Source organism: Pelobates fuscus, chromosome 7 (genome assembly GCF_036172605.1).
Source record: "Pelobates fuscus isolate aPelFus1 chromosome 7, aPelFus1.pri, whole genome shotgun sequence".
Taxonomy (NCBI): domain Eukaryota; kingdom Metazoa; phylum Chordata; class Amphibia; order Anura; family Pelobatidae; genus Pelobates; species Pelobates fuscus.
In genome coordinates this window covers 88,338,131-88,363,291 of record NC_086323.1, presented here as the reverse complement: position 1 = coordinate 88,363,291, position 25,161 = coordinate 88,338,131, and the positions used below count along the sequence as shown (strand labels likewise).

The 25,161-nt window shown below is 37.3% G+C and overlaps 1 protein-coding gene across 1 annotated transcript in view; it reads right to left on the bottom strand.

The window, feature by feature from the left end:
* The window catches only part of LOC134567986 (calcium-activated chloride channel regulator 1-like), a 30,605-nt gene extending 8,506 nt beyond the window's left edge, over positions 1–22,099 (bottom strand). The window contains exons 1-9 of the mRNA XM_063426187.1: positions 21,919–22,099; positions 20,363–20,503; positions 17,100–17,250; positions 16,068–16,173; positions 15,460–15,619; positions 10,671–10,895; positions 3,105–3,329; positions 511–691; positions 319–425 (exon numbers count right to left, since the gene is read on the bottom strand). Of these exons, the coding sequence (XP_063282257.1) occupies positions 319–425; positions 511–691; positions 3,105–3,329; positions 10,671–10,895; positions 15,460–15,619; positions 16,068–16,173; positions 17,100–17,250; positions 20,363–20,503; positions 21,919–22,077 (1,455 nt within the window). The 5' untranslated portion in view covers positions 22,078–22,099. The remainder of the gene's footprint in view (positions 1–318; positions 426–510; positions 692–3,104; positions 3,330–10,670; positions 10,896–15,459; positions 15,620–16,067; positions 16,174–17,099; positions 17,251–20,362; positions 20,504–21,918) is intronic.
* Positions 22,100–25,161: the final 3,062 nt, after the last annotated feature.

Below are 25,161 nucleotides of genomic sequence, written 5' to 3'. Positions count from 1 at the left end.
TATCTTACCTAGTTGTATGTCATTTGGAAACACAGACGCATGACTTTCAATGCCCACTTCAAGATAATTTATAAACAGATTAAGGAGAAGTCAACCCAAAACAGCACACCGAGGCACTCCAGTTATGACTGTTGTCCACTTTAAAAATGTTCAATTTACAACTACTGTCGGCACTCTATTTTTAAGCTAATGTTCTATTCAAGAACAAGATCTTTAATCTAAGCCAATTGATTTCAGTTTTAATAGAATCCTTTTCTTGGAACATTATAAAATGCAAATGTTCATGCCATTGATAATAACTTATATATACTAATATACCTGAATAGCCTCTTTTGTAATATCTCCATTTCCTGCAGAAATTCCACTGAAAGCATCAATCAGTGCATTAGCGTCCACTTTATCTGATGCTGAAAAAGTTAATCCTCCTAAAAAATAATTAGGTGTAACTCAGCATGATTGATCAGCAAGGATATTACATATCAAATCTCCATCACAAAATAACAATCTTACCAGTCATGTGTGCAATGTCTTCAAGTTCCTTGGCTGCATTTGGCCCTAGAGCTATTGTATGAATGATTACCCCACTGCTTAATATATTTGGAAAACAAAGTTTTGTATCATAATTGTCTTCTCCATCAGACAGCAATATAATTTCAGTACCATATGAAGACCCATCAAGCTTTTTGTTTACCTAGATTGTGAGAAATAAAATACCAACCAAGGAAAACATATTGTAACTACGTCAGGTATAAAACAATGTAAATCACAAAGACATTTTAACATTTATGTTTTACTACAACTGCATTGGTAAAGATTGCATGGTTTATTTAGCAGCTATTAAAAAACACTCAATCAATGCACTCAATCATCTGTAAATGTTTGACGTTGAAGAAGGATGTGGTACTTTGACGATAACTTGAGTAATAAATAAATCACAGATATCCGAATCAAAGCCATTGTGTATCCAAAGTAAGTGTGTGATAAAAAGCAATCACATGAATACATAATTCCACAGCCATCCAGCAAATGAATAGCTTGACAATGTTTTTATTTAAACCAGCAAGCAAACACTTTGAAACAATATACCAACCAAAATAAAGCAAGAAAAACATAGAAAAGTTTGTAAACCTTTATAAACGTACTATAAACTTGGTCAGATTGCGTTATTAGGCACGGCTTTCAGCTAGGGGAGTTTCTCAGCCCTAACTTACTCGCCCATCTCAGTTTCAGACCAGTTCACTAATAAAAGAAACAGGGCATCATTTTATGGGAGCAGGGAGCAATAGATAAAAACCTTACACAGGAGCCTGCTCGGCATGAATCACACTGACAGACTCCCTCTCTTCCCCGTCAGGATGTTTCAAGGTGAAGAGATCCTTTGCACATGTGTAAATCTGTCAGGCATGCCCAATGCACTTTTCCAGCATTCATAGGGATAGGACACTGATAAGTTATATCAATGTTCCTCTAGAGTATGTGTGAAAATCATAAGAAAGAAGAAGCAGGTAAATATGGTTATTTTTATTCAGCCTGCAGAGTGAGACAAGTGTGTCATTCCAAGCTAAAGCTTTAGAATAAAACTGTTTTCCCTTTAATGACTAAAAACGAGGTTACATATCAAGGGTTTCCTTTAAGGCATTTTGTATGTATAGCACAATCAGTGTTCATCTAACCACAACTTATTTTCTACACAGTGGAATGTTCAGAGATAGCTATCTGATTAGTGTGAAGTTTTGTTGTTTAATATAAATTATTATGCACTATTAAATAAATATTAATTTCCTTTTCTCCTACTGACTAGCAGGGTAATTCACTAAAGTAAATTTAAAATTTAATGGCAAATTCAAAGATACTACCCTGGGCCAGAACATTGTATTCCAGGGTTACTGTGTTAATGTGGGATGGTTAGGACAATCCCCTGAAAAGGTGAACATATGTGGGTATGTTTGAGTTTGGGAGGGTGGCCATGGCAACTTCATGGAAAACTTCCTTTTTGATGCTTCTCTGTCCCCTCTTATATCTAAGTCACCCTGTGCTTATTGTAGGCACAAGGTGACTGGGAAATCCAGACTAGCCTGCCACGACCAGGCTTCTACAGACTAAGCGGTTGGGAGGAGGATGCCATGCAGGCAAAAGGCTTTCATGCACCTGACTGGGACAAACCTGTAAACGCTATTTAACTGGCAGGCAGATCGAAACTGTGAAACGACCCACTAAAACTTTAAGTGGAGGTAGCACAGACTCCATACAATGAATTACATCGCTATTTCACTAGATTAGGCACTTGGGGATGAGCTATCAGGGAAACTCCATGTGTGTAGAGTATCACTATTTCCCCTATGTTTTTGGAGGTTTTTCAAATGTTATGGGGAACAATTGTACTAAGCTGTGTGCTTGGTAGTTAATTGAATTAACAGGTGTGGTGCAGTATGTTTGATGGATAATTGTATTAAGCAAATCTGTGCCTGGGTTTTAATTGAGTTAGTGGTGCTTGATCTAATTTACTCCCAGACACAGAGCTGCCTGGGAGGGGTTACCATTGTTCTGTTAAGGACATCATGCTGGGGCTCTGTGTAAAACCTTCATCAAGTTTTGGCTGATGTTTAGGTGAACTATATCAGCTGTTATTATCACTGATGGTGTCCTGTTGGAAAAGGAGGGATTTTAACAGAGATACTCAGACCTGAGTACTGAGCTCCGTTACAGTGAAAAACCCTGTAAGTGTTATGCCTTAGCATTACTACTATGTACGATGCTGTGTGTGCTCACATAAGTTTGCTTGTGAGAAGATTCTATATAAGAACATATTTGTTTTCTATTTACATTTCTGTTCTAGAATATATTACAAAAAAAAAAACACAGATGCCGGAGCAAATCAAATGCTTAAAATTCTAGACCATGGCATGTTTTCCATATGAATTATCCAAAGGTAACTAAAAAATTTATTTTTTTTTCTTACATGCAAAATCAAATGTATTTGATAACCCAAACTTGCACATTAATTCTAAATTTCACAAACTACTTCTTAAAAAAAAAAATACAAAATTTGACTTCAGTATAAATATATAGCTTTAAAAGGAAAACAACATTTATTTAGGACTTACCTCAATGCCTGCCAGAATTCCGGAACAAATGTGTGTTCCACCATTTGCAGTTTCAGGCAGAAGAGCTTTCAGCTTTGTACGCTGTGCATCATTGTATATTTGTACTAATTGGGATGTAACAGATGCTGAACCAGAAAACTGGACAATTCCAACAAAGGAGTCATATTCAATGATCTGGATGATAAATACTTCTGCTGCCTGGTACAGACGACCTATACGGTTATTCTACAATTTAAAACAATGTAAGATAATTTTAACTGACAGAAGACTATCAAGACTTAACAAGCCAAGTTCATTAAAGGAACACTCCAAACACCATAACCACTTCAACATACCCTGGCACCTCCTTAGATGTGTCAAAAAAGCAGTACTAAAAACAGAGCTGACTTGAAGATTTTAAGTTTTTTTCAATTCAAATATTGCAGCTTACACTTTGTGAACAATTCACTCTTTAGTAAATAATATATATTATTAAACACATTTTTGAACCATCCACTTTGTATTGAAAAACCTAGGAACAAGTTGAATATCTTGCAAAAAGGAAGTAATACACAAACAAGACTATTCATTAACCCCTTAAGGACACATGACATGTGTGACATGTCATGATTCCCATTTATTCCAGAAGTTTGGTCCTTAAGTGGTTAATTTCAAAGAGATTTGTAAACAATTTGATTGTCAAAAACTGCGTGAACAAAACTCATGATTGGCAGTATTAAAAGTCTTGCTTGTCTTAATCTGCTCTACTCCAACCACCATAACAACTTTATCTCAAGAATGATTTTATTTTAACTAAGGTTCCTGGAGGTCCTGGGTGCTGTCTTACCTTAAAGGGTAAACCTGCTTAACAATGGTTTAATCCCTAAAGTTAAAAAGACAACACCCATATGCTCATCCTCCTGGTTTCCAGGAATGGTCTAATGCTTTAAGGAGGAAGTGTGGCACTTCGGACTGTGTGGCACTAACAGGTTGCAGTTTATAGAGCTGGAGTTCTCAGTCTATCCCCATTAGCTGGAGTTCTCAGTCTATCCCCAGCTTCCCATTCACAAAACTGTTCGAGAAACAAAAAAGCTTGTTACATGTATCTTGTAAAATGTGGTGGATTTGTCAATCTTATTCACAACTTAGGTTGGCAATACTAACCTAGTTTTCTAGAAAACCACAGCAGCTACTCGTGCATTTTAATCACAATATCTTTTGAACTAATATTAATTTCTTTTTGTATCATTGTTTAGTTTATTTTTAAGAAACAGAACCTCCATCCAAGGCATGTAAAAAAAAGTACAGGAAAAAAGGGGAGAAAAGGCTGCGCCAAGAGATACAATAAAATAAGTCCCAATAAAAATATAAATAGGATATATATAAATATATATAAAAGTCAATATAAAAAGGAGGATAAATGTCTATGTTGCGCTGGTGTTCTCTCTTCTTATGATGCTTTGGATCCTCCCGTGATATGTAAAATATAAAAGGGAAAAGGACCAATGGTGCAGATTGTGGGGTACGTGGAAAATGAAGAATAAAAGATGTAATAAACTCACATTTATATGAGCTATAACCAGCTCAGGTGGAATGGGCGTTCTGCAGTATAATCCCTGCTAGTAGGATATCAGGAAATTCTGATCCACTGGTGCTGTCCAATTCTCAGGAGAAGGGAGAAAAATATATAACAGATAGTGCTCTCTGAAGATAAGATGTGGTATATACAAAACAAAATAAATATACTCACAGTATACAGTGCAGATGACACTGCACTTGAGATATGGCGTGGGTGGTATAATCCCCACCTTAGGATATATAAAATGCCAGGAAAGGATAATATAAAATTGGAGTGATAAAAATATATATAATAAAAATATGAATGGCACAGAGATAAAGCCAAACGTAATTTATTATTAAAAGTATACAATAAAATCCATTAACGCGTTTCACCTCAAGGGTTTTATCAAAATGGAATAACATTTAAAACCTGGCAAGAATAAAATATATATAGGTGCACTGTTACTTTAAAAACGGCGCCAAACATAGCATCAATTAACATTAGCCAATCACAGTTAGGCATAATACATATGAAGGATACAGCTTATAATACTATTAAGAATAGGTATATTCTAAAAGTTTGGTGTGTGCCAGACATAATAGGCAGAAAAAAAATGGAAAACGAAGCTATATAGCTTGTATAATATTAGATTGTATTTACACTCTAGTGTGTGGGGTTGTGGGAGATGTAGTCCGCTGGCCATGTGTCAGTTCAGATCCAATGAGCATCCTGGGCGGGGCTTGCGCGCATCACATGGTCCGCATCACACAAAGACAGTGTGATGCAGGAGTCATGTGATCGCCGCTGAGGAGCTTGGGAGATGTAGTTAGAGAACCCGAAATGGGTTTTTAAATAGAAATAGCTAGCTTAGGAATATGTAATGTCGGCAAGAGGATGCATGGCAACAGATAGCCAAATTTAAAATTAATACAAGGGTAACATATAAAAATTAACTTGGTATTAACAGGCATAAATGATATATATATAGAAAAAGCTAGCTTAGGTATATATAATATCAGCAGACAAATTAGTATGCATGTAAAAATGCTGGATAGCAATAAATAGCCATATATAAAGTTAGTAAAAGAATAACATATAAGAATTAACTGGGTATTAACAGGCATAAACAGTATATATGGTGATAATCTTATTAGTATTAGATATGTGTACTATAGCAGCATAGGTGGTATTCATCACATTAGTGCAAGGTGAACTAGCAGCATAATGTTCCATTATAGGAAATAAGATAAATATAAAATGTCTTAGAGGGCAACACTTGCTTAAAACCATATGTAGAAGCATATATATATATACAGACAAGTAGAAATTGAATAATAAAATGAAAATAAAAATATCGATAAGAATATCTATTCTGCTTGGTGGTCATATTGGGGGTATCCCAGACCATAATGCCGTAGGTGACAACTATGACTAGGATAGCCCCCAAATGACCACAATAGAAGAATTAAACCACATATTTATTAAAAGATTTTTAAACCATTTTAAAATTATAAAAAGTTAAATAAATCAAAGTCTGCATTTAAACCTTTGGGGGCTAGGGTCTGTAGGTTGAATACCCATTCCATCTCGTTTCTGCCTAAGATATTTTTAAGATTTCCCCCTCTCCAGGGAATTTTACATTTTTTTATACCCATGCAATTAAGAAGTTTGGGGTCCCGATTATGTATTTCAAAATGTTTTGATACGGAATGATTAGCATATCCATTTTTTATATTGCGACAGTGTTCTGCTAATCTTGTTTTCAGGCATCTGGTTGTCATACCAACGTATTGGAGGCCACATGGGCACTCCAATAGGTAAATAACATTAGTGGTATGACATGTAATAAAGTCTCTAATAGTATAACTCTTATTAGTTGTATTTGATTTAAAACTAGTGATTTTGGACTGGGTAGTGGGATTAGTACTTTTACATACGACACAGCGTTTGCACTTATAAAAACCCGTCATCCCGTTTAAAAAAGTAGATTGTGTTTCTTTTACTTCTCTGGTGTAATTATTGGTTAAAATTGATCTAAAATTTGGTGCACCTCTAAAAACAATTTTGGGCTGTATTGGTAATATTTCTTTAAGGAGGTCATCTTGTTTTAAAAGATGCCAGTGTCTCTTAATCGTTTTTTTGATAAAGCCGCTTTTATTGTTCAAATTAAAAATTATGGGAAGAGTAGGGGCTTTAGAGGAGTCTTTTTCTTTATAGGTTAAGAGATTTTCTCTAGGTTTACTTTTTACTGTTGTTATAATGTTCTCCAGTTTTGTGGGTGAGTAGTTCTTCTCAATGAATTGATTTTTTAAAAGCAGTGATTGTTCGTTAAAATCATTGATAAGAGAGCAATTCCTTCGCATTCTTAAAAATTGGCTTTTAGGGGCGCTCTCAAGCCATGGTTTATAGTGACAGCTCGACTGGTCGATCGCTGTGTTGGTACATACCTTTTTAAAAAATGTTTTTGTATGTACCACCCCTTGTTTAATAAAAATGCTTAGGTCTAAAAAATTGATTAAATCTCTACTATATTCGTGTGTTAAAACAATCCCTCTATTATTTGAGTTGAGGTGTGAAATAAAAGCATTGAGTGAGTCCTCAGAACCTCTCCATATAAAAAACAAGTCATCAATGTATCTGTGACGTTACCTCCCTATACACTATAATCCCGCATGAATTAGGTTGTAATGCCGTTAGATCCATGCTCTCTAACGAAAAAAGAGTTCCAGATACTCAAATTGATTTTATTATAGAAGGCATTGATATTATTTTAAACAATAACTATTTCTGGTTTTTTAACTCATTTTACCTTCAGAAGAGAGGCACAGCGATGGGGACCAGGTTCGCTCCCAGCTATGCCAACCTCTTCATGGCGGACTGGGAATCCAGTGCCATTTGGGGGCAGCATAGGTGGGAGCAGAACCTGGTCACCTATTTTAGATACATTGATGACTTGTTTTTTATATGGAGAGGTTCTGAGGACTCACTCAATGCTTTTATTTCACACCTCAACTCAAATAATAGAGGGATTGTTTTAACACACGAATATAGTAGAGATTTAATCAATTTTTTAGACCTAAGCATTTTTATTACACACGGGGTGGTACATACAAAAACATTTTTTAAAAAGGTATGTACCAACACAGCGATCGACCAGTCGAGCTGTCACTATAAACCATGGCTTGAGAGCGCCCCTAAAAGCCAATTTTTAAGAATGCGAAGGAATTGCTCTCTTATCAATGATTTTAACGAACAATCACTGCTTTTAAAAAATCAATTCATTGAGAAGAACTACTCACCCACAAAACTGGAGAACATTATAACAACAGTAAAAAGTAAACCTAGAGAAAATCTCTTAACCTATAAAGAAAAAGACTCCTCTAAAGCCCCTACTCTTCCCATAATTTTTAATTTGAACAATAAAAGCGGCTTTATCAAAAAAACGATTAAGAGACACTGGCATCTTTTAAAACAAGATGACCTCCTTAAAGAAATATTACCAATACAGCCCAAAATTGTTTTTAGAGGTGCACCAAATTTTAGATCAATTTTAACCAATAATTACACCAGAGAAGTAAAAGAAACACAATCTACTTTTTTAAACGGGATGACGGGTTTTTATAAGTGCAAACGCTGTGTCGTATGTAAAAGTACTAATCCCACTACCCAGTCCAAAATCACTAGTTTTAAATCAAATACAACTAATAAGAGTTATACTATTAGAGACTTTATTACATGTCATACCACTAATGTTATTTACCTATTGGAGTGCCCATGTGGCCTCCAATACGTTGGTATGACAACCAGATGCCTGAAAACAAGATTAGCAGAACACTGTCGCAATATAAAAAATGGATATGCTAATCATTCCGTATCAAAACATTTTGAAATACATAATCGGGACCCCAAACTTCTTAATTGCATGGGTATAAAAAAATGTAAAATTCCCTGGAGAGGGGGAAATCTTAAAAATATCTTAGGCAGAAACGAGATGGAATGGGTATTCAACCTACAGACCCTAGCCCCCAAAGGTTTAAATGCAGACTTTGATTTATTTAACTTTTTATAATTTTAAAATGGTTTAAAAATCTTTTAATAAATATGTGGTTTAATTCTTCTATTGTGGTCATTTGGGGGCTATCCTAGTCATAGTTGTCACCTACGGCATTATGGTCTGGGATACCCCCAATATGACCACCAAGCAGAATAGATATTCTTATCGATATTTTTATTTTCATTTTATTATTCAATTTCTACTTGTCTGTATATATATATATGCTTCTACATATGGTTTTAAGCAAGTGTTGCCCTCTAAGACATTTTATATTTATCTTATTTCCTATAATGGAACATTATGCTGCTAGTTCACCTTGCACTAATGTGATGAATACCACCTATGCTGCTATAGTACACATATCTAATACTAATAAGATTATCACCATATATACTGTTTATGCCTGTTAATACCCAGTTAATTCTTATATGTTATTCTTTTACTAACTTTATATATGGCTATTTATTGCTATCCAGCATTTTTACATGCATACTAATTTGTCTGCTGATATTATATATACCTAAGCTAGCTTTTTCTATATATATATCATTTATGCCTGTTAATACCAAGTTAATTTTTATATGTTACCCTTGTATTAATTTTAAATTTGGCTATCTGTTGCCATGCATCCTCTTGCCGACATTACATATTCCTAAGCTAGCTATTTCTATTTAAAAACCCATTTCGGGTTCTCTAACTACATCTCCCAAGCTCCTCAGCGGCGATCACATGACTCCTGCATCACACTGTCTTTGTGTGATGCGGACCATGTGATGCGCGCAAGCCCCGCCCAGGATGCTCATTGGATCTGAACTGACACATGGCCAGCGGACTACATCTCCCACAACCCCACACACTAGAGTGTAAATACAATCTAATATTATACAAGCTATATAGCTTCGTTTTCCATTTTTTTTCTGCCTATTATGTCTGGCACACACCAAACTTTTAGAATATACCTATTCTTAATAGTATTATAAGCTGTATCCTTCATATGTATTATGCCTAACTGTGATTGGCTAATGTTAATTGATGCTATGTTTGGCGCCGTTTTTAAAGTAACAGTGCACCTATATATATTTTATTCTTGCCAGGTTTTAAATGTTATTCCATTTTGATAAAACCCTTGAGGTGAAACGCGTTAATGGATTTTATTGTATACTTTTAATAATAAATTACGTTTGGCTTTATCTCTGTGCCATTCATATTTTTATTATATATATTTTTATCACTCCAATTTTATATTATCCTTTCCTGGCATTTTATATATCCTAAGGTGGGGATTATACCACCCACGCCATATCTCAAGTGCAGTGTCATCTGCACTGTATACTGTGAGTATATTTATTTTGTTTTGTATATACCACATCTTATCTTCAGAGAGCACTATCTGTTATATATTTTTCTCCCTTCTCCTGAGAATTGGACAGCACCAGTGGATCAGAATTTCCTGATATCCTACTAGCAGGGATTATACTGCAGAACGCCCATTCCACCTGAGCTGGTTATAGCTCATATAAATGTGAGTTTATTACATCTTTTATTCTTCATTTTCCACGTACCCCACAATCTGCACCATTGGTCCTTTTCCCTTTTATATTTTACATATCACGGGAGGATCCAAAGCATCATAAGAAGAGAGAACACCAGCGCAACATAGACATTTATCCTCCTTTTTATATTGACTTTTATATATATTTATATATATCCTATTTATATTTTTATTGGGACTTATTTTATTGTATCTCTTGGCGCAGCCTTTTCTCCCCTTTTTTCCTGTACATCCTTATCCCAGAGGGTTAGAGGGTGACCCTCTGTAAGGTTGCTGCCTCCTTTGTATATTATTAGCGCTAACCTACTCTACACTTTTTCATGTAAAAAAAAGTAATCACATGTAAAAAGTGCATGTACTAGTCTACAAAAGCTGTCTGCATTTTTTTAAAACTTTTTTTAAAAAACTTTTTTTCTGCACCTGAGCCATGCTTCCTGAAACATCAAGGACTAAGGTGACCACTCTCTCCTTGTATTGAAGAAGAGTGAATGTAGGTTCTGGAATGTTGGTGATGGTCCCTGGAACAGTAGATTTTATGTCAGCAGAGTTGCTGATGACATCCCAAGTGCTGCGAGAATTACATATTCGGTTCTGAAGTGATGGGGCTTCAATATTATGGTTACTCGCATCACAGAATTCTGTTACCTATAATATATTAAGAAATAATAAATAACAATGATAGATAAAACCTATAAAGGCAATGGTTTAGCAGTTATAACACGAAACACTTTTATTTATATATATATATATATATATATATATATATATATATATATATATATATATATACACTAAATACACCTTGAATTAACTATATCTTCCAAAGACTTCCAAATATTTATAGGAGGAACCATAACCTACTGAGCTACCAGTTATAAAGACATCCCTAATCTGTGATACTGTAATAAGGGATTTCAGAATGCTTGGTTGTATAGGGAGAGGTATTAGCAGTAGAAAGAGGGAAGTGCTCATGCCATTGTACAGAACACTGGTGAGACCTCACTTGGAGTACTGTACACAGTACTGGAGACCATATCTTCAGAAGGATATTGATACCTTAGAGAGAGTTCAAAGAAGGGCTACTAAACTGGTTCATGGATTGCAGGATAAAACTTACCAGGAAAGGTTAAAGGATCTTAACATGTATAGCTTGGTGGAAAGACGAGACAGGGGGAATATGATAGAAACATTTAAATACATAAAGGGAATCAACACAGTAAAAGAGGAGACTATATTTAAAAGAAGAAAAACTACCACAACCAGAGGACATAGTCTAAAATTAGAAGGACAAAGTTTTAAAAATAATATCAGGAAGTATTACTTTACTGAGAGGGTAGTGGATGCATGGAATAACCTTCCAGCTGAAGTGGTAGAGGTTAACACAGTAAAGGAGTTTAAGCATGCGTGGGATAGGCATAAGGCTATCCTAACTATAAGATAATGCCAGGGACTAATGAAAGTATTTAGAAAAGTGGGCAGACTAGATGGGCCGACTGGTTTTTATCTGCCGTCACATTCTATGTTTCTATGTAAGGGCCGGCCTTAGGCCTTTAGGCGCCCTGTGCGAAACATCTTCACAGCACCCCCTCTGTCATATATGTATGATGTAATGTTTGTGTTGTCTGTGTATGTGATAGGTGTGATGACTGTGTGTGATGTGTATGCTATGTGTTGGCTGTGTGTGATATTTGTAATGGGTTTATTGGCTGTGTGTGATGGTTATTAAATTCAAATAAAAACATGCATTTAGGCCTGTGTTTTGAATGCAGGTGTATATTTTTGCAGAGTTATGTGCACACAGTCCCACAGTCAGATGCACACAGTTATAAATATACACTGTCAAATCCACCACATGCACATAGTCACAGGCAGTCACATACACAGATCAGGCAGAAACACACAGGTACAGGCAGTAACACACATACAAAGTTACAGGTAGATAAACACACACACACACACACAATTACAGGCAGACAGCCACACACACACAGCCACACATACAGTCTTACACATACTTACATGCAGACAGTCACACACACACACACATACACACAGGCACACGGCCACACACACACGCACACAGAGGCAGACAGCCATACACACACAGGAAGACATCCACACACAGAGGCAGGAAATCACACACATACAGGCAGAACGCCACACACACAGACAGACAGTCATGCACACACACACATACACACACAGGCAGACAGTCACACACACACAAACACAGGCAGACAGTCACACACACAACACAGGCATGCAGTCACACACACACACAGGCAGACAGTCACACACACACACACACACACACACATACAGCCACACACATACACACAGGCACACGGCCACACACACACACACACGCACACAGAGGCAGACAGCCATACACACACAGGAAGACATCCACACACAGAGGCAGGCAATCACACACATACAGGTAGAAAGCCACACACACAGACAGACAGTCATGCATACACACATACACACACAGGCAGACAGTCATGCACACACACACACACAGGCAGACAGTCACACACACAACACAGGCAGGCAGTCACACACTCTCACACACACACACACACACACAGGCAGACAGTCACACACACAGGCAGTCACACACACACACAGTCACACACAAACAGTAACACACACAAACCCACAAAGGCAGTCATACACACAGACACACAGGTAAACAGTCATACACACAGAAACACAGTTACACACACACATGCAGACAGTCATACACATAGACACACACACAGGCAGACAATCACACACAGACACACACACACACACACAGGCAGAGAGTCACACATAGACACACACACATGCAGACAGTCACACACAAACACTCACATGCAGGCAGACAGTCACACACACACACACACACACACACACACAGGTAGACAGTCACACACACACACACACACACACACACACACACACAGACAGTCACACACACACACACACACACACACACACAGGCAATCACACACACACAGGCAGTCAGTCACACACACACAGGCAGACAGTTACACACACAGACACACAGGCAGACAGTCATGCACATAGACACGGACACACACACACACAGGCAGACAATCACACACAGACACACACACACAGGCAGAGAGTCACACATAGACACACACACATGCAGACAGTCACACACAGACAGTCACACACAGGCAGACAGTCACACACACACACAGACACACACACACACACACAGGTAGACAGTCACACACACACACACACACACACACACGGACATTCACACACACAGGCAGTCACACACACACAGGCAGTCAGTCACACACACACACACACACAGACACATACACACACAGACACACACAGGCAGACAGTAATACACACAGACACACATGCAGACAGTCATACACATAGACACAGACACACACACAGACACACACACACACACACACACACACACAGGTAGACAGTCACACACACACACACACACACAGGCAATCACACACACACAGGCAGTCAGTCACACACACACAGGCAGACAGTTACACACACAGACACACAGGCAGACAGTCATACACATAGACACGGACACACACACACACACAGGCAGACAATCACACACAGACACACACACACAGGCAGAGAGTCACACATAGACACACACACATGCAGACAGTCACACACAGACAGTCACACACAGGCAGACAGTCACACACACACACAGACACACACACACACACACACACACACAGACATTCACACACACAGGCAGTCACACACACACAGGCAGTCAGTCACACACACACACACACACACAGAGACACATACACACACAGACACACACAGGCAGACAGTAATACACACAGACACACAGGCAGACAGTCATACACATAGACACAGACACACACACAGGCAGACAATCACACACAGACACACACACACAGGCAGAGAGTCACACATAGACACACACACATGCAGACAGTCACACACAGACACTCACACACAGGCAGACAGTCACACACACACAGTCACACACACACACACACACAGGCAGTCACACACACAGGCAGTCACACACACACACACACACACGCACACACAGGTAGACAGTCACACACACACAGGTAGACAGTCACACACACACACACACACACACACAGGTAGACAGTCACACACACACAGGCAGTCACACACACACAGGCAGTCACACACACACACACAGGCAGTTAGTCACACACACACACACACACACACACACAGACACATATACACACACAGACACACACAGGCAGACAGTAATACACACAGGCAGACAGTTACACACACAGACACACAGGCAGACAGTCATACACATAGACACAGACACACACACACACACACAGGCAGACAGTCACACACAGACACACACACACACGCAGGCAGCCACACACATACAGGCAGTCAGTCACACACACGCGCACACACACACACAGACACACACAGTTACACACACACACAGACACACACAGGCAGACAGTCACACACACAGGCAGTCACACACACACAGGCAGTCAGTCACACACACACACACATACACACACAGTCACACACACAGACAGACACAGGCAGACAGTCATACACACAGACAGACACAGGCAGACAGTCATACACATAGACACAGGCACACACACGTAGACACACACACACACACACACACACACAGGCAGACAGTCACACACAGGCAGACAGTCACACACACACACAGACACGTACACACAGGTAGACAGTCACACACACACACACACACAAACACAGGCAGACAGTCATATACACACACAGAGACAGTCACACTTACACTGACAATCACACAGTTACCTCTGTTCATTGTGGAGGCAGACAGGCAGTGCAGCTCTTGGAGACTATTTGGTGGGGAAGCAGGGACTCCTTCCTGCTTCCCCTGCAGCAGTTATCTGGAACATTTAGCTCCGCCCCCGCTGCAGGTAAGCTCCACCCCCACCACATAGTAAGCCCCGCCCCCAATTTTTTTAATTTTATTTTTTTATCTCAGCCGTCCATGTGTGAGCTGTGTTGGCCACAGGGCGCCCCTTGCTCCATTGCGCCATGTGCGGCCGCACAGCTCGCACACCCCTAAGACCGGCCCTGACTGTAATTGGGCAGTAACTGTTAAAAAGGTACAATAAGATAAAAGATACATAAATGTGGTAATACTTACAGAGGATAGTGATTGCATGTACATTATAGATTCCATGGCAAATTGCTTTTGATTTGGCAAAAACACACAACCTTCCTCATAAAGTCCTGTGGTAACATCAAAGTTACAATTTCCACCAGTGTCTTGATTTCTGTTTGACCCAGTGATATCGAGTGAACACCTGGTAAATAGATTTGCATAGGTTATCTGGTGGGTTTTTAATATTTATAAATATATGCATCTTTAGTTACACTTTATTGCATAATAACCTATGGATAACTTAATATCATACACCAGCCATGGTGTACCAGAACACAGCTTTATTATTATTTTCATGTTGTGTATCTATACCAGTCATTGCTAGTCATAAGTATAGACCTTCTAAAAGAAGACTGTTCTTTAGTTGACTTACTTTGCAAGTACTTATTTAGTTTACTATATTACAAGACAGAGATGCACTTGCAACCTGGTATAACAATGAAACTCAAGTTCTAACTAGACTATATGACTACAATTTTTAATCAAGACAAATTTCAAATCATTTGTAAAGTTTTTTTCTCATTATAGCTGTACTTTTTATAAAACAATAACTAGTATGTTAAAAATAATGTAAATAGAAAAGTCACTACCTTGTTGCTTCTACATTAAGGCCAGTTATATAAAATGGATTTTCCTGGTCATATTCATCAAAAACTCCCCATCGAAAATGCGCCCATTCATGGACAAAAACTCTACCTATTAAGACAAGAGTACAGTAATCATATGTTACATTTATGCTACTGTTATATGGGAAGTTCTACCGTTAAAGTGGATCTGTCACCTTTTACTATTTCATAAAGATATAATCTTTATTAAATACTGATTAGGACTGTGTTGAAAGCTCACTAAAAATTCCAATAGAATCCATAGACTAGGAACTACTTTATCTTATGGACAAGTCTGAGGTTGACAAAAGTTTACAAAAGAAGGAGCTTGTCAAGCAGAAGAGGACCTGTTTCATGAACATGGCAGTGGCTGCAAGGGGGTCAAGGTGAAATATGCGAAATTGACAGATCAGCTTTAAATATGTGTTTCTAAATATGTATGCAAAAAATTAAAAACGTATTGATCAAATAATTGTTTTAACTTTTTTATAAACTTTTAACTTTGTTTGATCTTTATTTAATAATTGAGGCAGTTTTATGAATTGACCATGCATATTCACATTCTCTTTTCAATGAAAAGTGAAAACTGTACACATATCTGCAGTAGGTATTTATGGGACCTAAGATCTGGGTGCATCAAATAGTGAAAGCTGTGTCTGTCGAAAATTCATTGGCTGAGAACATCAACTGACCACTCTCAGAATCAGAAAGAACAATCAAATTGTGAAGAAACTGTGTTGTAAGTCAATACTGTAACAACAGCGAGTCAAAAACAGTCAATACAGTATATATTCTTATACTGTCAAGACAACCCCCAAATACCTGTCAGATTCAGATTAGTTCTATATTTTCTATTGTGTGATATCTAGATTATTGATCCCCTACCCAGTCCTCAGAGAGCACCAATAGCTTAGAATTCAGAAAAAAACTTGAACCTCTGGTGGAAACCACTGATCTAAACCAGCATTATTGTCTCTATTTTTCTATATGTTCACTATGTTTATAAAATATATTTACCTCTGGAGCCATAAGCTGATAATAACTTGTCATCCACCATAAAGTTTGGTGTAAAATGAATATATTTGCCAGCCTCTCCACAGCCACCATATTGCAAGGTGTATGGATCATCTCCATATTTTAGGTGCGGTATGGTAATGATCGCATCTGCCTAATGAAGGATATAAGGATAAACCTTAAGTTAGCTTTAAAAAGTAAATCTCAAAATTGTCTCTCTTTTTGAGAAATATTAATAAAAGTTTGCATATGCTAAACCATACACATTAATTTTGTGTTATAACACACTTTAGAACTGACTTGTTAGGTTAGGAAATATTGTTTTTAAATAATGAAGGACATGCTAACTAAAACATGCTTAACATCAACAAACACACATATTAAAAAACATTAAAGGGGCATTGATGATCTCAGCAAATCAAATGCTTTCCCATAGCAAAGCATTGAATTGGCTGAGATTGTCAATTCTGATGATCTCAGTCAAGGAGGCGGGGTGGGAATGAAACCAAATACTGCCCTGGCCAATTAGCATCTCCTCATAGAATCAATGCATCTCAATGAGGAAAGTTTAGCGTCTCCATGCATCAATGCTGTCCCAGGAAACACATTTAGTGGCTGTCTGAGGAGTGGCAGCTAGAGGTGTTTCTAGGCTGTAATGTAAACATTGCATTTTTCTCTGAAAAGGCATGGTTTTCATTAAAAGGCCTGCAGTGAAAGCCCTACTCATTAGAATAAGTACATTAAGCTGTAGTTGGTACGGTGACCATAGTGTCCCTTTTATTACTTACCTGAATGGATGGGCGGGGAAAAGACAGTATAGTGTATTCAAAGATACAGGTTAGGCAATTTACTAGAGGGCTATTTTCAAGGGAAAGATATGTCTAGTATTTCATGATCCCAACCTATTTTTAAGTTCGTATCACCTATTAAAATTTGCCAACTTTAGATAATACTTTATTTTGTGCATAACTACCTACCTTTCAACCCAGTCCACTAAACCATAACATTTTATTATTATAATTTTTCTTTCACTCTTTAGCATGTGTTCAGGAAGTGGGTGGTATCTTTAGTTTTTTTTTTTTTTGCTAAGGCTGCTGATATACAAAGTAAAAAAAAAGTACACTTAAATTGATTCATACAGAGGAAAACATCAAATAAGGAAAGGATATTGAGAGCGAAAAAAGCTGGAAAAAAAGAAAATTTGAGAAATAACAGGCTGTGTAGTTTCTAGAAGCATTGTCCTCGTTTATTTAAGTATGCAATGAAAAGAGTTTTCATTTTAAAATTTGCTGGGTTTGCTTTCCACTACAGAGCATATCTACTACTGCATTATCATTGTCTTATCTTTATTGGCATAGGCTATAAATTCTGATTACATTGTTAGCATTTGTATTATAAACCTATAGATAAGGTATATATTAGTGGTGCTTCATTTAGCCGGATTAAAGAAATACATAATAATGCTGGATGGTCACTTTGAACTACACCTTCAAAGCAGCTCTCTAACTAAAGATTTATTTATGTATATCAGTTTCAAATAACATTTGAATTTTATATCATTTTATAATAAAAAATGTAAATGTAAAAATGTAAATACAAAAAGAATAATAAGGTATAATAAATGTAAATATGTTTGTCACTTTAATATAACTTTTTTTTTCAGGTCAAGGAACATAGACTAAAACAGATTAAAGAAAACAAAAACAACAAATCAAAAACAAGGGAGGGGAAATTATGATTCCAACAGCCAATTGCTTCTCATGTTCACAAAGGGGGAAAAAAAAGGTTTGAGCATGGCATGGCATGTGCAAGGCCCAGCCTTATACCGCATGAAAAAGGTGCGACAGCTCTCTGTAGAACATTCTTGTAACATTTTTGCATCAGAGCATTACATGGAGACATACAATTCACTGATATATTCACATTTAACCCCTTAATGACCAAACTTCTGGAATAAAAGGGAATCATGACATGTCACACATGTCATGTGTCCTTAAGGGGTTAAGTAACATGTATTCCTTACGCTATAGTGCCTATTTGCATCTTTGTTTCAGATCGTCCCCATTTCCAATTTTTACTTTCCTTTACTGCAAAGATTTACTCGGAGCTGCCAGCTGCTCTGCCTTCCGCAAAGTCATCCAACACTTGAGCTGATGGCCAATCCAATGTTCCGCCGCACGCTCATCGAAATGCTTCTTATAGGAAACCATTGAATGCAATGCTTTTCTACAAGCGACAGCCTTACTTGGCCAAGCTTTACTCAGTCAATGCAGCAGAAGTGCCTCCAGTGGCTGTCTGGGATAGGTGTAAACAGCAATGTAAACATTATCATTTCTACAAAACTCAAATGTTTGCATTGCAGGGTTACATACGACTTTGGTGGTATTTTCAGACTTAGGGCTTTCTGGTTAGATTTAGTGTTGAGTCAGTACAGGAGACTAGTGAGTCAGAGAGACTGAGAGAGTGATATTGGGGCTTATAAGGAATTGGGCACCACCCTGTGGAATATTTAAAGATTACTCTCTTTTCTGTAGATCTTTTCTGGCAGAGAATAGTGGCACCACACCACCACCTTTAGGCTAAATGTATTATGATATACGTAACCTTTTTCCTTTGGATCTTGTGTTGAAGACTATTTGTAAATTTAGTTTAAAATGCCCATTTACTAAATTAAGTAAAAAAAAAAATGCAGATAACTTATTATAATAAGATAGAATAATTTTATGTGATAATGAGACTAACCACAATGTATTATGAGTTTTAGGCATTTTTATTTTTATCTTAAATAAATAAATTAAATAATGTGGGAGAAGTCATGATAAATTACTGCCTCCATTGTCCTTCAATTTCATTTATGAAAGGCAAATTCATACACTTAACGCTAAAAGAGAAGGGTGATTTAATCTGTTTAACCTCTGGTTTCGTTCTGCTTATTATTTATAATATAATAGTATAATAACTAAATCATTTATAATTCAGTTATTATACACCATTGTGACAGTTACAGTGATTTTGTGGAGTTGACAATTCTGCTTGTGAAGCTGATTTGCTTCAGTGTTAATGGTGTCCATGTTTTTTCCTCTTCCCATATATTCCATAATTGTGCTCTTGTCTGCATATGAGAACAGATAATAGAAGTATATCATGAAGAATGAAAGAATGAAAGAAAATGACAGACCTACATAGCATGTATAAATATTTAACTTACTACATTAGTATATTTCACATCATGCTACTGAAGTAATACATATTCTAGAAAATAATACCTTATCGTATGTCTCTGTTTTAGGTTTTATGTAGTTAGGATCGGAAGACCATGTCAAAGGAATTAAAATTTTCACATTCCGAATGAAGAGCCTTTTCTTTGTAGCTTGAAATAAGTAGGTTGTAGCTTCCTTCAGCATGTTCTGTAATTTATTTTCAGAAGACAAACACAGGACAACAATATATCAGTATTGGGATGACACATGGAGGCTTATTCACTAAAGTGAGATGTGTCGAAACCGCAGAGTGAAATAAAAGTGAATTTCAAATTTAGGGCTAAATAACCAAACTGAAAGCACCGATGGCTTGGAGAATGCTTTCAATTTGACGATGTTAGGATTAAATTAGAAATTCACTTTGGATTCAGTTTTAATTCCTGACAATTCTCAAATTAGTAAATAACCCTGGCAGTAATAATACATTCTCAATAAATGTCACTAACATCTGCATATTTTTTATGAAATGTTTTACTCAGTATATTGCAAAGGACAAAATCATAAGATTTTATCTTGTACTGTTTGCCACAATCAACTAAAAAATAATTGTATACCAGACTAACCGATTTTTTGTCAAAATAATGTGTTGGTTTATTGAGAAGTGCAGTGATAGGTACTAGATACTGGAATTTTAGGGAGGGTGCTATGGAATTTGTGGGAGGCAATTATATTCACAAAAGAATGTTCGGGAGGTACATTCAAGTAAAGTGCAAAATCTGGTTTAAGAATAGTTAGATTATAGCTTTAAGGCAGCCTATAGAGACAGGATTACAAATACAAAAAAAAAAGTCCTGTGCTCAGACTCCCATCACTCCTGGGCAGTAGCAACGACCATAGTACACATCAGCCCCATCAGAGACAGGATTAACTATAAATAAATCACAGCATATTTTGAAAGTTAGCTCAGCCAACATGCTAATATAGTTGTAAATTACGAACTCTAGTAACCACTACTTGATAAGTAAATTACTACTAAATGCAAATAATTTAGTTATTATTTCATGTCTTGTTTTTGTCACTTATAATTTGCACTTGCAAACAGATTTATACACTAAATGATCAAATTTGCAATCCAAAAATTCATATCCAAATGGAAATTATATCTCTAACTCAGGAAGAATCATAACATAACTATTTTAGCCTGAATTGCATGAAGTAGTTTGTTTTTCTGTTTCCTTTTAATAGGAAACACATTAAAATACCTCAATAGTGAAGTCTGTATGAAAAAAAATTTATAATTAAAAACAAAAATCTTTACCTTCTAGTAAATCATCTATGTTTATAAGTGATCTGTCATAGATATAAATTTATAGATGTATTCTCATTCCACTGCACCATATTTTAACCCCTTAAGGACACATGACGTGTCTGACATGTCATGATTCCCTTTTATTCCAGAAGTTTGGTTCTTAAGGGGTTAAAAGAGGGAAAAAAGATAATTTTGTAATCAAAAGATACTAATATTGAGTGTTTTTGCTTTCCTTATACAGTAGTCATTGTAGTATTTCAGTATTAGTCTGTTATATTAATGCATTGGTAAAACAAGAACAATTCATCCTTACCTGAATGTTTTCAATAATTTTGGGATCTTCTGGAACTCCAGGATTAATTGCAATGACAATATCTTCGTATCCCCCATTATTAAGTTTAACCATAGAACATTTAGCTGACCCTAGAATTTCAAATGCTAGAATCACAGCATAAAGATTCCAGAGAGCCATTTTCTAACCCCTACAGCTCTGGGTTTGCTTTTGCTATATATATGTTGCTACTTAAATGCCATTATCAGTAGTTTTGCCTGGACTTTGTTATTCTGTTAGATATGAAACATCATTAATATGATACCTTGGAATATCTAACTTGATAAGCAACTTACAAGATAAGTGAATGCTAGTACAAGGAAATAATTAAAAATATATCATCTATATTGTTCCATAAAGTAAAAGCTAACTATTATTTTTTTTTTTTTCAAATGCTTTTCGTTTAAGTTTACACTCTGAACATTGTGTATCTCTGAACTGGCACCAAGTGACCATCTCAAGAAGTATACAAGCATTAAATTAATTTGAGGTATTCATTTATGTAGGCTTTTCTATAGACAGATTATACAATTAATATTCCTTTCATACTAGCTCAAAATCAACAAGTTGAAGCATTCAGATCTGCCTTACTACAGTGAAGTTCTGAATGGCACTGCACCAAATGGGGCACATCTTTCTGGTGGACTGCAAAATCTAGAAATTGTTCACACGATATAACAATATCTGCATTTTGTAATTCAGACACTGAATAGGTCTGAATTTGGATAGCTGAAATCTGGACCCTAATACTTCAAATCCAGGGAAATATCACTAAAAAAAATGGGTGGACATCCTAATGTCCCCCTTAAGTTTCCACCTATGTTCAGTAGGTGAGGCTATTATATTTATACGCAAAGGGGACATAATATGAAGGGCTATTATGATATATCTGGTAGGTGGAACCAAGTGGCCCCTAATCCAGCGAGTGGTGGGTGGTGTCCCTAAATAATTAAAGAAGGAGGGACCTAGTGTCTCCCAGCCTGATTTGGGGAAATTCACATAGCATTGTCAACATTGTCTGCAAAATTGCCATTGTCACCCACTGGTAGGTTCATGGTCCTCAATCAAATCTAACCTCCCCTTTTTAAAATAAATTAGTCTCTTAAAATAAATTAACCTTATCAACCCCCTCACCCTAATAATAGTGAGGAGGGGGCTCATTGAAACTAATACCTGTGAAAAAAAGTTGATATACTTGCCATCTGAAAACATATATCTTGTAAATATTATCTTCAGCCCACAAAAAGGTCAAACAAAAAAAAGAAAACCATTATTCCATGATGCAACAATTGAAAAACAAAATCCTGAGCCCAAAAAAAACTGGCAAAAAATTAATGCAACCTGATGCAACATAAATAATCCTTCTTCGCCTTGTAAATTAACCAATCTGTGTGCTCTAATTGATGTTGCATAGTCTTGGAAATGTTCCCAGAGTATGCAATATCAAGAGAGCCCTAGCACACAGTGTAAAAACACAGTGTTTGATAGCTGAATAAAACACCCTTTGTCACTATGCTGTGTTCTGAGGCTCTCTACTTGACGTTATACTTTGGTCTATGGAACAAGGACCTCACCTGTGGCACATGCAATGAAGGTTTCAAAGTAATATAGTGCCTTACAATATCTTATTTGTATGCTCTGCAATATCAATCATAGATCACTCTGTCAGGCAAGTCTCATTTCTCATGAGATTTGCCATGGGAGAATTTCACTTTTTAGCTTTAACAGAAATGGCTACCTGGTTGCTACTTTTAAACACTTAACATACATGACCCTACCTACAGGCATACAGAGTTTTAAGAGGTTTTAACATGTGCAGGCATACAGAGGTTTTAAGCCTCCTTTATGGTAATGTGGAGGTCTAATTGACGACGATAATTTCCTTCCTTCCTTCTTTACTCTCTTCCAATAGCAAGCACTGGTCAGCACCAAATAATTCCATTACGTTATATTACACATTTTTGCTATGTTCATTCATTTCTGTCCTCTCCCTTGCTAAGCAAGATTATATCACCATTCTCATCAGCACATATTCTCATTATTATTATTATTATTTTATTATTTATATAGCACCATCAGATTCCGTAGGGCTGTACAATGGGTGGACTAACAGACATGTAATTGTATCCAGACAACTGGACGTACAGGAACAGAGAAGTGGAGGGCCCTGCTCAATGAGCTTACATTCTAGAGGGAGTGGGGTATAGTGGTAAAAGTAGGAATACAAAGGAAGTTGTTAGAAAAGTATTCACTGAGGGCTTAGAAGGTAATTTTTGACAGTTGTTATGGAGGGTGGGGGATAACAGTTTAATTGATATGCTTTCTTGAAGAAGAGAGTTTTCCATGATTTTTTGAATGAGTGGAGACTGGGTGAAATTATTACGGAGAAGGGAAGAGAGTTCCACAGTAGAGGTGCAGCTCTGGAAAAGTCTTGGCGTTGAGCGTTTGAGGTGGGAATACGGACAGAGGATATACGTAGGTCTTTGGCAGAGCGTAGGGGCCTCGACGGGACATACTTTTGTATTAGGGAGGATAGGTAGGTTGGAGCAGCATTATGTAGGGACTTGTAAGCAAGCACTGAAATTTTAAATTGAGCCCAATATCTAACTGGGAGCCAATGCAGGGACTGACAGAGCGGGGAGGCGTGGGAGGTGCGAGCGGACAGGAAAATGAGCCTTGCCATTGCATTCATTATAGATTGCAATGGTGCAATCTGGGAACACGTAAGACCACTGAGAAGAGTATTGCAGTAGTCCAGGCAAGAGATAACAAGAGCATGGACTAGCACCTTAGCCGCATCCGGGGTTAAATAGGGGCAGATGTGCGCTATGTTTTTGAGATGGAAGCAACAGGATTTGGCGATTGATTGGACATGAGGGGTGAAGGAGAGGTTGGAGTCAAAAAGACTACCCAGGCAGTGAGCCTGTGAGGTAGAGGTGATGGTAGCGCCATTGACTTGGAGGGAGACAGACACGACAGTAGTAACACTTGAGGGAGGAAAGATCAGAAGTTCTGTTTTGGACAGGTTGAGTTTAAGGAAGTGAGCAGCCATCCATTTGGAAATTGAAGAGAGGCAGTCAGAGACACGAGTCAAGATGGGCAGAGAGAGATCAGGAGAGGACAGGTAGAGTTGCGTGTCATCCGCATAGAAATGAGAATGGAAGACAAAGGAGCTGATGAGTTTACCAAGGGAGGCAGGGTAGATAGAGAACAGTAGGGGACCAA